The sequence below is a fragment of the Enhydra lutris genome, unplaced genomic scaffold, assembly GCF_002288905.1.
Source record: "Enhydra lutris kenyoni isolate GAN:26980312 unplaced genomic scaffold, ASM228890v2 scaffoldscaffold34, whole genome shotgun sequence".
Taxonomy (NCBI): Eukaryota; Metazoa; Chordata; class Mammalia; order Carnivora; family Mustelidae; genus Enhydra; species Enhydra lutris.
In genome coordinates this window covers 11,898,049-11,911,400 of record NW_019154118.1, presented here as the reverse complement: position 1 = coordinate 11,911,400, position 13,352 = coordinate 11,898,049, and the positions used below count along the sequence as shown (strand labels likewise).

Below are 13,352 nucleotides of genomic sequence, written 5' to 3'. Positions count from 1 at the left end.
ACACACACACAAACCACATACTCTCTGATTCCATTTATATGAAATACCCAGCATAGGCAAATCCATAAAGACAGAGTAGATGGGCGGTTGCCGCTGGCTGAGAGATCAAGGGAATGAGGGATGACTGCTAACTGGTGTGGGTTTTTGGGGGGGGAAAGATATTCTGGAATTAGATAGTTGTGATGGTTGCAAAACTAGTGAATGAATTATTTTTACATCATTGTGTGTTATGTGAATTATATCTCAAAGCTGTTATTTAAAAAAGAATCACTTTGTAGAACTTCTTTGAATCGATTCAAATCTACCCATTCTGAAAAGATATTTGGAAGTCAGTCTAAGTCTGAACACTGACTCAGTACTAAACAATACTAAGGAGTCATTAACTTTATTTTAAATGTGATAATTTTATTTTAAATGTGGTCATTTAAATGTGATAATTGCAGTTATTTAAAAATGATCCCTTATAGATAACTTAGAGATGAAATCATATGACAGCTCAGATTTGCCTTTAAATAATTTTGGGAATCAAGCATAGTGTGTTGAGAAACAAGACTGTTCAGGATGCCCAGGGTGGCTCAGTCAGTTAAGCGTCTGCCTTCAGCTCAGGTCATGATCTCAGAGTCCTGGGATCGAGCCCTGTATTGGGCTCCTTGCTGAGTGGGGAGCCTGCTTCTCCCTCTGCCTGCTGTTCCCCCTGCTTGTAATCTCTCTCTCTCTCTCTCTCTCTCTCTCTCTCTCACACACACACACACACACACACACAAATAAATAAACTCTTAAAAAAAAAAAAAAGACAGTTCACCTTAAAAAAAAAAAAAAAAAAAGAAACAAGGGGCGCCTGGGTGGCTCAGTGGGTTAAGCCTCTGCCTTCGGCTCGGGTCATGATCCCTGTGTCCTGGGATCGAGCCCTGCATCGAGCCCTGCATCAGGCTCTCTGCTCAGCGGGGAGCCTGCTTCCGCTTCTCTCTCTCTCTCTCTGCCTGCCTCTCTGCCTACTTGTGATCTCTGTCAAATAAATAAATAAAATCTTAAAAAAAAAAAAAAAGAAACAAGAATGCTTACATGTCAGTCTTTGTTGAGGCTGGGTGAGGGCTACATGTAGGTTCACTATCCTTTGCTCTCTACTGTTGTATGTGTTTTTAAATGTTCATAATAAAAATATAATTTAAAATGTTTTAAAATTATTTTTGAGAACGAAAACAGAACAAAAAGGAAAAGAAAAGAAAAGAAAAAAGGCCTTCCTTGATGATTTATTGTTCTGTATTCAAAAGAACCACCCCATAGGATCATCTCCTTCCTAGAGCCTCTGGTTCCAGCCCGGCAGAATCCCCCTCTTCCCCTCTAGGGTCCCGAACCCTTGACTGCATCTTGTGGTACAGCATCAGTGTTACTTATATTTCTGTTGGCTGAACTGCACTGTCTCTATAAACATACAGATATTACAACGTCAGTCCTCTGGAATTCTTGACAAGTCATTCTAAATAAATTCTGGAGGTGGGCAGAGAATTAAGGGTTTGCTCCCTTGAAGTTTTAAACATTTTAATATTTGGAGGGAAAATTCTTTGTAAAATATACTGCATGAGGTTTAGCTTTCTACGCACATTCACTAAACTGATCTGCTCTGTAAGAGTTTTTTAAAGATCATTATGGAAATTAACCCTTGTGCTTGCTGTCGTACCCTGATTTTCACACAGGGTTTTCCACTAGTTGGATACCTGTTGTCTCTGGCAAACTACCGCAAGGTGCTTTGTTTTTCTGAACATCTCTTATTTGGGGGACACTTCTGTCTCTTCACTTGCGGGCAGTGTCCCTTCTCTCTGTCCTCAGGGTTCCTTTCCTTACCCTCTTCTAACTTGCTTCGAATTTAACATATATGGAAAAGAACCGGATGATGCAACTTCTTAGAGTTACACATAGAATTACCACACTTCCTAGCAACCCGTGAAAATTTCAGCTTATATCTGTTAATAACAATAGCAATTAGTTTTTGTTCTTGAGTGTACCCTGGGCTTAAATTAATTATCTATCTCATCATCCTAGTTATGTGCCAAATAAGAGTAATACCTCTATTAAAAGGTCTAATAGGGCTACATTTATCTACCCTCCATCCAAAGGCTACATTACATTTAAGGGTATTATGGTTTTTTACCATTATGGAGCATCTACTGAGTGGCGTGCTCACTGCTAGTCCTTGCTCTCTGGAAGCTCATCATAGAGTAGGAAGGTGACAGAATCATTAACTAGTAACTCATCAGTAATATGCCACCACAGCTGTGCATGTATAATGATGGAAGCACGCACTTGGGTACCTTGGGGCCACAGACCAAGGGCCATTAGTCTAGCATGGGGTTTGTCAACCTGAACACTATTAACATTGGAACTGAGTGGCTTTTTGGCAGTAGAGACTGCCCTACTCACTTCTAGGATGTCTGGCACCATCCCTGACCTCTACCCAGTAGACGCCACTAGCCCCTCCCCAAAGTCATGACAGTGAAAAAGTGTCTCTAGATGCTGCCAACATTCCCTGATGGACAAAACTGCCCCGTGGGGGAACTCCTTGAAAATTCTCCCTGTAGGGGATGAAGTTCAGTGAGGTCTTAGAGACTGAGTAGCAGTCTGGGAGGCAAAAACTAGTGGAGGAAAGGACTTTGCTAGCAGAGCACTGGAACAGTATAAGGACAGGGAAGTGAGAAGTAGGGAGCCAAAGGGATGGATGGAGAGAGGATGGAGAAGGATTCAAATCAGTCCAGCATTACTAACCTACCTATGCTGATTTTTTGTTTACTTGTGTTTCTCACTGGGTCAGGCTGACAGCTTAATTCTGAACAGGTAATGCATGGAAAAGCACTTTGGAAACCCTGGGAAGTATTACTCATACATAAATTGATCATTATGATTGCCATAACGGCTGATAGAAACGATGCACTTTATGGCTTTGCTTATATGTGTTCATTCTTTGGAGTTGTGAAGAAGAGAAAATTGCTGTGCTGCTTACTAAACCAGGTCTCTCTGCTTCAAATACACTCACAAAGTCTGTTGTGATACTGGGACAAACCCTCCTAACCAGCTTTCTCCAGCCGGCTCCTTGTCAAGCCTGCCAGTAGGGGGCAGCACAGGGAGACCGCAAGGCTGGAAAAGGGAAAAGGGAAATGCTCCGCCTTTGCTCCCTCTTTGTTTCAGTAACAGCAGTTAATTTCCAGTTTTCCCAAGTCTCCAGAACCAGCCTGTGGTCCCTTTTCAGACACCGGCACACATCAGCTTTCTGTCTCCTTCTTGGAGACCTGGATCCCCACTCCGGTCCCTTCCTCCAAGCTTGGCACGGTGAATAATTCCAAACTCTTCCTAGGGTTCTCCTAGAAACAGGGCTGGTGGTGGCTTCCTTCTAAGAGATACGCCTGCTCGCCTTTCAGAGTTTCAGTTCATAAAGCTTCACATGAGATTTCTGTTCGAGTAATTTGGTGTGTCTTCCGTCTCCTGACTGGGCCACGACGGCCGCTCGGAACTATTCTTTGAGCCTTTAGTTGCTTTAAACCAGAATAATCAGGAGAGCCATTCCAGAGGAGGGAGGAGGAAAATCAAGGTCAGGGTGTTCCATCTGTGTGTGACCAGTCTCCGAAAGTAGGTGCTGGATTGGTAGATTCCTGAATCACACAGGAAGCATCATTTGCAGAAAAGCAGGACAAAATCTCTTCTGGAGAATGCAAACGCGCCTGATGAGTCTGAAGAACCAGAGCATCTGTTCCCACAGACCAGCAGAAGAGGAGGTGGACAAGGGAATGACTCAGCAACCACGCCCTCACATATTCCAGAAGCTGCTCTGGGGAACAAAGCCTTCTGCTTGGGGTTGGTTGGCACATTTGCAGTGGCTCTGATGTTACTTTGTATCATATGCTGGGCAGAATACCCCCACTGTTTTTGGCTACCTTGCTTTCCTTTCTTAAATGAGGTTCCATTGTATAGTCATAAGACAAGGTAACTGCTGTCAAAGAAGTTTCTTTTTTAAAATATCCAACTAGAGGGGCGCCTGGGTGGCTCAGTGGGTTAAAGTCTCTGCCTTCGGCTCAGGTCATGATCTCAGGGTCCTGGGATTGAGCCCTGCATCAGGCTCTCTGCTCAGTGGGGAGCCTGCTTCCCCCTCTCTCTGCCTGCCTCTCCGCCTACTTGTGATCTCTGTCAAATAAATAAAATCTTTTTAAAAAATAAAATAAAATATCCAACTCGAATAAAAAGCAGAATAAAAAAAGAGTAAAATTGAGTAGTAAAGATATTTTCCAATTCTCTGTTTCCTGTCGTGAATGAGGCAACTGGAATCATTCTTAGCTCTGCAGTAGTTATTCAAATCTACTTGTGGTTTTAATGCTATGTTAAAGTGAATATAATTCCCAACACTTTTTTTTTTTACTCTCTTTTTTTTTAAGATTTTATTTATCTGACAGAGAGAGAGAGACAGCGAGATCAGGAACTCAAGCAGTGGGAAAGGAAAGCAGGCTTCCCGCTAAGCAGGGAGCCGATGTGGGGCTCCATCCCAGGACCCTGGGATCATGACCTGAGCTGAAGGCAGATGCTTAACAACTGAGCCATCCAGACATCCCTTTTTACTCTTCTTTAAAGGCTTTTTAATATTAAATATTCTATATACATATATGTAAGTGTAAATAAACTTAATGAACTATTATAAAATGAGTATCTATGTAACTAGCATTAAGTCAGGAACAGCAATCTCACAAACCCTGTGTCAACATGCCCTCCCCCCCCCGAGCTAACCACAGTCCTAACTTTATGAGAATCACTTCGCTTCTTTTCAGTTTTCTCCATTAACTGTACATCCATAAATACAGTACAGTTTAAATTTTCCTGTTTGTAATTTTTATATATAAAAATCATACAATGTGTATATTAAGGAGTTTTTTCCTCAACATTTTTAAAAAGATTTCTTTATTTCAGAGAGAGTCAGCCCAAGCAGAGAGGACAGGCAAAGGGAGAGGGAAAGAAAACAGAAGCAGACTTCCTCAGTGATCAGGGAGCCCCACCCACCGCTCCATCTCACAGCTCTGAGATCATGACCTGAGCTGAAACCAGGAGTCTGACAGACTTTCAAAAGTCCCTCTGTGGGGGTGCCTGGGTGGCTCAGTGGGTTAAAGCCTCTGCCTTTGGTTCAGGTCATGGTCCCAGGGTCCTGGCATCGAGCCCTGCATCGGGCTCTCTGCTCAGCAGGGAGCCTTCTTCCCCCTCTCTCTCTCTGCCTGCCTCTCTACCTACTTGTGATCTCTGTCAAATAAATAAAATCTTTAAAAGTCTCTCTGTGTTGTTGCTGCATTTAATTCATTGTCACTGTTATATAGTAAGCTAGAGGATGGAAGAGCACATTTTAATTAACTGTTCTACCGTTGGACAGTCGTTTTCAGTTTGGGTGCACAGAAGTTTGAGAGGTAGGTACCTATAAGTGAAATTGGTTTATCACAGGATAGGTACATCCCAGCTAACCTTGAACTATTTTCCAAAGCAGCCGCGCCACTTCACACTCCCATCTGTAGCGCACGAGGGTTCCTTGCTCCGCATCCTCCCCTACCCTGGGGGCTCTATCTCTTTTTGACTTACGCCTATCTGAGGAGTATGGAGTGATAGATATCCCATATGGTTTTAAGTTGGCCTCTTCTGATTATTAATGAATTAAGCACCTTTTCAATAAAAAAAAACAAATATTTATCTGCCATTTGGATTTCTGTCCAAGTCATTTACCCATTCTTTCACTGGATTTTCCTTCTTAATTTGTAGGAGTCCTTTGCCCCTTCTAGCAGTATTTGTCGGAATTATTTCCTCCCACTCCGTGGCCTGCCTTTCCTTGCTTTCCAACCATGGAAGTCAAGACGGCCCTACACCAGCCAGGCCCAGAGTTCCCTGCCCTTCAACACAATCTTCACAACCGGTCCCACCCGCTCTTCGGGGGCGGGGAATGCCACCGCACTGGTCCCGCCCTCTGAGCCGAGCCCCGCCCCCTGAGCCGAGCCCCGCCCCCTAAGCCGAGCCCCGCCCCCTAAGCCGGGCAGGCGGCAAGCTCTGTTGGCCGCGGTCTCCACGGCAGCACCTGCCACGCGGGTGGGGCGGGGCTGTAGCGGCTCGGCAGGATGAGGTCTGCAGGGGTCGCGGTCGCCGAGGAGCCCTGGGCAGGTGACAGGCGGTTGCCTCCTGAACGAGGGTGCGCGCGCCGGGGAAGGGAAATGGGAAGGACTGGGACTGGGGTTGGGGGGGACAGCAGGAAATCTCCAGAGGAAACTGTATCGGGACCAGGAGAACCGCAACTTTGGGGCCCGGGCGGGAAGGCGGGACCGTGGCAAGGCAGGCACAAGGACCCAGAGGCCGGCACCTGGAGAGACTTTGGTGCCCAGACTCTCAGAGCAGCCCTGTCTTCTGTTGATAAACACCAGTCCGGGGCACCAGACCACCCCTCCCCCGTCCCCACCTGTCACCTCCTTGATCTTAAAACGCCTTTGCTGCTAGGTTTTGTCCATCAGAAAAAAGAGAGAAAACAAACCGATCATCCCTTATGGGCAGCTTCTGGGCTGTTCCACAATAGGGCAACTTTTTCTCTACCTTTCATCTTGGCCAGAGTGAGCAGGGTTCCTTTTCACCTACAGAAGGAAATTCGTTCCTCCCGCTACTAGAGGAAGAGACCCAAGGCCTTGAAGGGAACCCGAGGGAACTGGCTGCGTCTTCGTGCCTGGATACCACTGGCGACACCCCAGTCCGCCTTGTTTACTTTTGTAACGAGACTGGTCAGAAATTTCAGTGAAAAACAATTGTGCCACTAGGGAGCCACATTCATTGCATGTAAAATGCCTACTTGCTAATGTACTAGAGATACCAGCTTTTCCTTCTTTAATCTCATGCCTGTATAAGATCAGGCCTCTCCAAAGCCCCAGGTTTGCTAGTGTTCGGCTTTGTATTCTCTGCACTATTCCAGATTTCACTAATTACCACAAAATTATCTTCTATGGACTTTTAAAAAATGTGTTATCACTTAAGAAATCTTAGTCTATCTCATTTAAGGAGAGCAATTGATAGGACTGACTGATTTCATGAGCAATACCAAACTGAAACAGAATGATCATTTTAAGCTTTTTCTTTAACAATCCCAAGTACAGTGACTTAAACCCATCCAGTAAAACTCTTACAGATGTTTATACAAACTGTTTCTGTTAAATGCTAGTTAGTACTTGGATTTGCTTTCTAAAGACTCCCTAAAAAGCAAGAGTTCATCTACTTGTCAATATTAAAGTAATAAGATAGGGCACACTATGTATTTTTAAAATAAGATGATACAGCAAAGCCGTCTGTACGGTTAAACAATAATATATTATTTATATGTATAATACCAGCTTGGGAAACTTCAAATTAATAAGAAAACCACTTTGTATGCATTTAAATCTGAATGCTACCTTTTGTCTGTCTTGTTTGTTAAGGTACTTTCCTCTAAGGTGTTTGATGGTGTTAGCAATGAGGTCAACATTACTAACAGTGCAAGGAATAGGAATAAGTTCATGTTATCTAATTAAAGCCGGCATTTGCCAAAAGAATAGGAGCAAACCCTTAGAAAATGTTATAGGAATCTCGGACGGTAAAAAGTTTCAGTTGTCTGACCTATGGGGGGAGAAAAATGGCACAAAGGCAGTGAGATAGAAGACTGAGCAAAATAGAAATGCCGGGGAGAGATGAAAGGAAGCACAATCCAAAATCATCATCTCCTTTCAATCTGATACGAACTTAGAGCACCCTTTCCATAAACCATCTCATGGGTCTTCATGACAGCCCTCTGAAACAAGGAAGGCTCACTTAGAATCACACACTTAAGAGAGTTAGAAGGGACCCTAGCTGTTACTCTGGCCAATCTCCCACCCACCTAATATTCTCAAGGACAACATCCTTTTCAGGTAGGCAGACATTCAGCCTCTGCTACGAATCACTTAGTGGCAGGATTCACAAAACCTCCAAATTTTGCATTAGACAGTTGTAATCACTGTGTACACACACACACACACACACACACACAGATTAAGCTGATATTAATCTCCATGTAATGTCCACCTAAATTACTCATTCCTATCTAGTGGCAACCGGGGATCCAAAATGTCTTCTAAATGATGAAACCAGCCAATATAGATCTAGGCATAAAACAGCTTCCCTCTTTACAGTTCCAACTATGGAAACCACTCTCTTCCTCACTCTCTTCTCCACTCTCTCCTTTGCTTTTCAAAAGGTAGAACCGAAATATGTTTTACTCTATTCATAAATACTCCTAAATGTGACATATTTATGTTGGTGCCCTGGGTATTTGAAATAAAGCCATCGAAGTACCCTCCATAATTAACCATTTAGCTTTATCTAGGCTTGTGTGTAATAGGCCCTTGGAAGGTAGAAAAAGGAATCCAGCCATTTGATTTCCTCAATAAAGCTGTATTTGATTACTCAGGCTGTTTATGAACTCCACATCAGATATGTTTCTGTAGAGAGAAAAACACAATAGGTTTTCCAGTAGACCTTCCTCAGACAAAAGCGTACATACAAAAGGCTGCAGATAATGTAACAGGGTTCTGCTCACTTAAATGTTTGATTAACATTGAAATTAAAGAGAATTCAGTAGTCACAAAGTGACATAAATACAATTTTTTTTTTTTTTTAGGTAATGCCTTTGTAAACCACAACTTTAAATATTCAAGCCAACTGCTCCTATCATCAAGAATATCTGTGTTCATATTCACATTTGTATGTTTCCAAAATGAGTCATAGTAAATTAATTCCCAAGCTCTCAATTCAATCTCCTGTTCATCATACCAACTTAAAGATCCGGTCCACAGAGCCACCTTTTCAGAAGGACTTACATCTGATTTCAAAAGACTCCTTGGAATCTGATTCGGGAAGCTTCACTCAAGAGAGTAAGTCCCAGCTTGAAGACCAAATCCGAGACAACAATATGGAGCCGGACAGCTTAGAGGAGGAAAGTCTGAGTGAGACGGAAGAGGAGGCAAGCAGAAAAGTAGCGCGGAAGAATGGCCGAGAAAACCTCCACCCCCGGAGCAATGGCACGGACAACAGGTAAGGAACTGGCTTGTGTACGAGAACAGTGGGTCCTGAAACGTATTGTCAGGTCATCACTGGTAGATCACAAGTGACAGTGAGGACAGGCTATGGTAATGAACTCCTTGTAATGTATGTGGGACAGGTCCCAATCAACTAAGGACAGCTTGAAGCCAGGATTTTTGCCACGCCCTTTTTAAAATAAAAAATATGCAAAAGGGGCACCTGCGTGGCTCAGTGGGTTAAGCCCCTGCCTTCTGCTCAGGTCATGATCCCAGGGTCCTGGGATGGAGCTGCATCGGGCTCTCTGCTCAGCGGGGAGCCTGCTTCCCCCCCCTCTCTGCCTGCCTCTCTGCCTACTGGTGATCTGTCAAATAAATAAATAAAATCCTTTTAAAAAAAATGCAAAAGACACGGCATGAATAAGGGCGTATGCACCCCTTCCGCTCCTTGCTTCCTGTCTATATTCCAAGTGTCTCCACTGCTATGACCTGACCTTGGAGAAATTCCAGAAAGCCTGCTATAGAAAAGTGCCATGACTTGGAATCAGGTGGTATTGATTGGGTCCAGGCACTGCTGTTCGGTGTATAATTTGGAATAAGTCACTTAACTCTTCTGTGGCTCACTTTTCTCAACTGTCATTGATATGGCCTGTCCATCTCCCAGGACTGCTATCCGTGTCAGTGAGTACATTCTGGGAATGCAGTCCTACCCGAGTTTTTGAAGGTCTACCTCCCGGGGCTTACATAATCGTGTAAGGATTTAATTTCTAATAATCGGTATTTATAGGGTGTTAACATAATGCTAGGAGTGACCAAATAATATAAGAGAATATAAAGTAGTGGATTACTCAGTTTTAATGAAAAAACTATACGACACAGCATGGAAGAAGTTAAAGCTATTGTTAGAAAGAGGTTTTCATGGGGCGACAAAGTATGTAGTCCGAAGCAGACCATCTGCGTTCAAGTTCTGCCACGTACTAGCTGTGTAAGTTGGCCAAGTCCAGTTAATCTCTCTGTGCCTCAGTTCCCTCATCACTAAAATGGGATGACACTAGTTACTTCACAGAGTTTTGAGGATAAAATAAATGCAAAAATACACAATGTAGAACAGTGACTAGCACTTTATAAGTTATAGATGTGTTAGTTTGTTTTTAAAATAAGTGTTGGAAATTTTAATATTTTTATTTATTTGGCAGACAGAGATCAGAAGTAGGCAGAGAGAGAGAGAGAGAGAGGAGGAAGCAGGTTCCCCGCTGAGCAGAGAGCCCAATGTGGGGCTCGATCCCAGGACCCTGAGACCATGACCTGAGCTGAAGGCAGAGGCTTAACCCACTGAGCCACCCAAGTGCCCAGTTTTGTTTTGTTTTGTTTTGTTTTAAATGGGTAAAATATATTGAGGAAAGTTTCTTAGAAGGCCTAGAACTTGGGCAGGCAGGGTTTTGGAGAGAAGATAAAATGTGGAAACAAGAACCAAATTAGAGTGAACGTGTGACACATTCAAGCCCCACGTGATGGCAGAGGATTTGTTCTGAGCATAGGGAAAGAGGACTATGTAAGAGACCTGATGTAGGGGCTTCGTGTGTGCAACCAGCCCACACCCCAGACAGGGCATTGAACACAGAACCTACAACCTGTCTCAGCAAGACAGTCTCAGCAAGGGCACCTGCGGGAACCAGAATTAGAGCCCAACCCTGAGTCTTTTTCTTCCTTTCTGCTTTCCCTCCTTATTTCTTCCACTGCAACATTATCGGGCAGAATCAAGCTCACTTGCTTCTTAGGGATCTCGAAGTACAGTGCAAATGGTAGGCGGCATGAGCAAGGGACCACCCCAGCGCTGGGGGAGGGAGAGGGGCTCAGGAAAGCATCACACGGATGGCCTCCCCTGCTACAGCAGGGGGATAGAATACAGGTTCTTGGGGGAGACCTGAGAGAGTTAGCTGTGTTTGAGGAAGATTATCCTACAAGCCGGTGCATTCTGAATTAGAGAGTAAACTCACGACGGACTAAGAAACTACCAGATGGTAATCACAATTACAACCAAGACAACAGTATCTCTTTTTAAAGGCCCATCCATAATTTCATTTAATTCTTCCTTGTCATCCTGCCAGAAAAATGCTGGTCTTCCCATTTTACAGATAAGGAAAATGAGGCAAACACAGATCAAGTAACTTGTTGAATAGTGAGTCCAGTGCTGTGGGAGAACGTTTGTGATTTTGTTGTCGATGTTGGTTAAATGGTGACGAAATTCTAACCTAAAGAAAAGTACAACCATTTTGCACCAAAAAAAAAAAAAAAAAAAAAAAAGTACAGAAAAATACCATATAACCCTTATTGCCATATTTATTTCAGATATGTATTTTTTAATTAATTTATTTTAGAGAGAATGTACACATGTGTGAGGGGGCAGAGGGAGAGGGAAAGAAACTCAAGCAGATTCTGCACCAATTGCAGAGCCCAACGTGGGGCTCAATCCCAGGACCCTGCCCAGGACCCTGAGATCATGACCTAAGCCGAAACCAAGGGTTGGACACTCAATGGGCTGCACCACCCAGATGCCCCTCATATATATTTTTTATAGACATAAAACATCAACAATAAAACTTCCTTGTTCCCCTTCTCAAACTGCCCCCCATCTGCCTCCTTAGAGAAAACCAATATGTTCTCTTGCGTGGGTATGTATCCTTCTTAGCAATCTTTTATTCATTCGCCACATAGGCAATATATGGGGGGGGAGAATGAGTATATGAATTGACAGGGCTTGTTGACAGATCAGATATGGTGGCTGAAGGAAGAAGAGAAGCCAAAGGTTACTTTAAGGTGCTCATAACGATAGCTGGCATCTATAGACTGATTAGCACGAGCCCATCCCTATGCTAAACAGTCTTTGTGTATTATCTCATTTAATTCATATGGCAACCCTGTTGGGAGACACTGTAGTAATCCCCATGTTAAAGGCTATACATGAGGCTTAAAGGGCTTCTATTTATACCCATTTATTACATCCACGGAGGGGTGGAGTAGGGAACTCATGCAGTCTGACTCGATGCCCTAAGCTGTGTTTTTATCATTAGCTCTGATATAAGAGAGTCAGAACCTCCTAGGCAATAAATGGTAGTAGTTTCACTGCTGGGTTGTTTGTTGTTGTTTTTTTTTTCTCCTTTTTCCAGAAACAAGGGGAGAGGAAAGATGTTTTGCAGTAGTCAGGCATTCTGGAGAAACCAAAACAAGGACCCATGGAGGGACCTCATTTCCTCACAGTTGAGTTTTTCCTCTTTGAGTCTGGTGCTCAGGTAGCAGTCTTTACCCCTGGCTCTTTACCCAAGGACCATGTAAATATCACTCAGTATATATCAAAATAAAGAAAAATACTTATAGAAATCAAAATTATGGTTCAGGTCTTCGTCTTCTGATTCAGAGATCTGTAAATATTGCTGTTTTCCTTAGACTAATTTGCCTTAGAAATCTTCAACGACAGACGATCATCCTCAGGGTTAGAATGGCTTTTAGCCCTAGTAATTATTGGGCAGCGGAATAGTGCTTGAGACATCGAACATTAGGAGGAGCAGTTCCCCACTACAAAGGAAAATACAACCGAAGCATTAAGCCAAATAATGCCTCAAAAATATTATTCGGGTTAGTTTAGTTACTGGCCTCTTTCACTTAAGTCCTGGAAACGTTTTCTACGTGCACTGTTGCTTGGCTCTGAGTAGTGCACTAGCCGTGAAACAGACAAATCGATCTCAGACTCTCAATGTGAAATTCAAGTAAGCTTTCATTTTTATAAGGTAGATGGCATTCTGGGAATTGTAGTTCAAAAAAAAAATTAGTCAAAGCCTTGCCTTAAAACCATGAAAAATCTTTCTTCTTGCTATTAAAAACAACAATTTTAAAAGCTGCCTGACAAATCACTGGAGCCCTTCTCTTCTGTTTTGATGTTACTAGAACCTCCTCAAAGCAATTACTCTCTTATATCTCACCAAAGTCAAGCCCCAGTTCAATGTATATGGATTAGAGAAAACCTTTTACTTAATGGAAATTGGAGCGGCATTGACTACAGTGAATGAATCAAGAGTGGAGAGAGGATCTCCACGTGATAATCCTTAAACCCCACTCCACAGCTAGCCTTAGGACACTTGGCACTGGTGAAGAAAGAGATCAATGTAATTCCTCGAGCACTGGAAATAATTTCTTCAGTCCTGGGGCCTCTGAAACCTTATATGATTAAAAAAATTAGAGGGCAGCGGTACAGTACCTAGTATACGTGTTTAATAAGAATAC

General features: G+C 43.2%; 1 protein-coding gene across 1 annotated transcript in view; it reads left to right on the top strand.

Moving 5' to 3' along the window:
• The first annotated feature begins 8,773 nt into the window (after positions 1-8,773).
• LOC111154025 (chromosome unknown C11orf63 homolog) overlaps positions 8,774-13,352 on the top strand; it is a 51,681-nt gene continuing 47,102 nt past the window's right edge. Inside the window, exon 1 of the mRNA XM_022513375.1 lies at positions 8,774-9,090. Within this exon, the coding sequence (XP_022369083.1) occupies positions 8,774-9,090 (317 nt within the window). The remainder of the gene's footprint in view (positions 9,091-13,352) is intronic.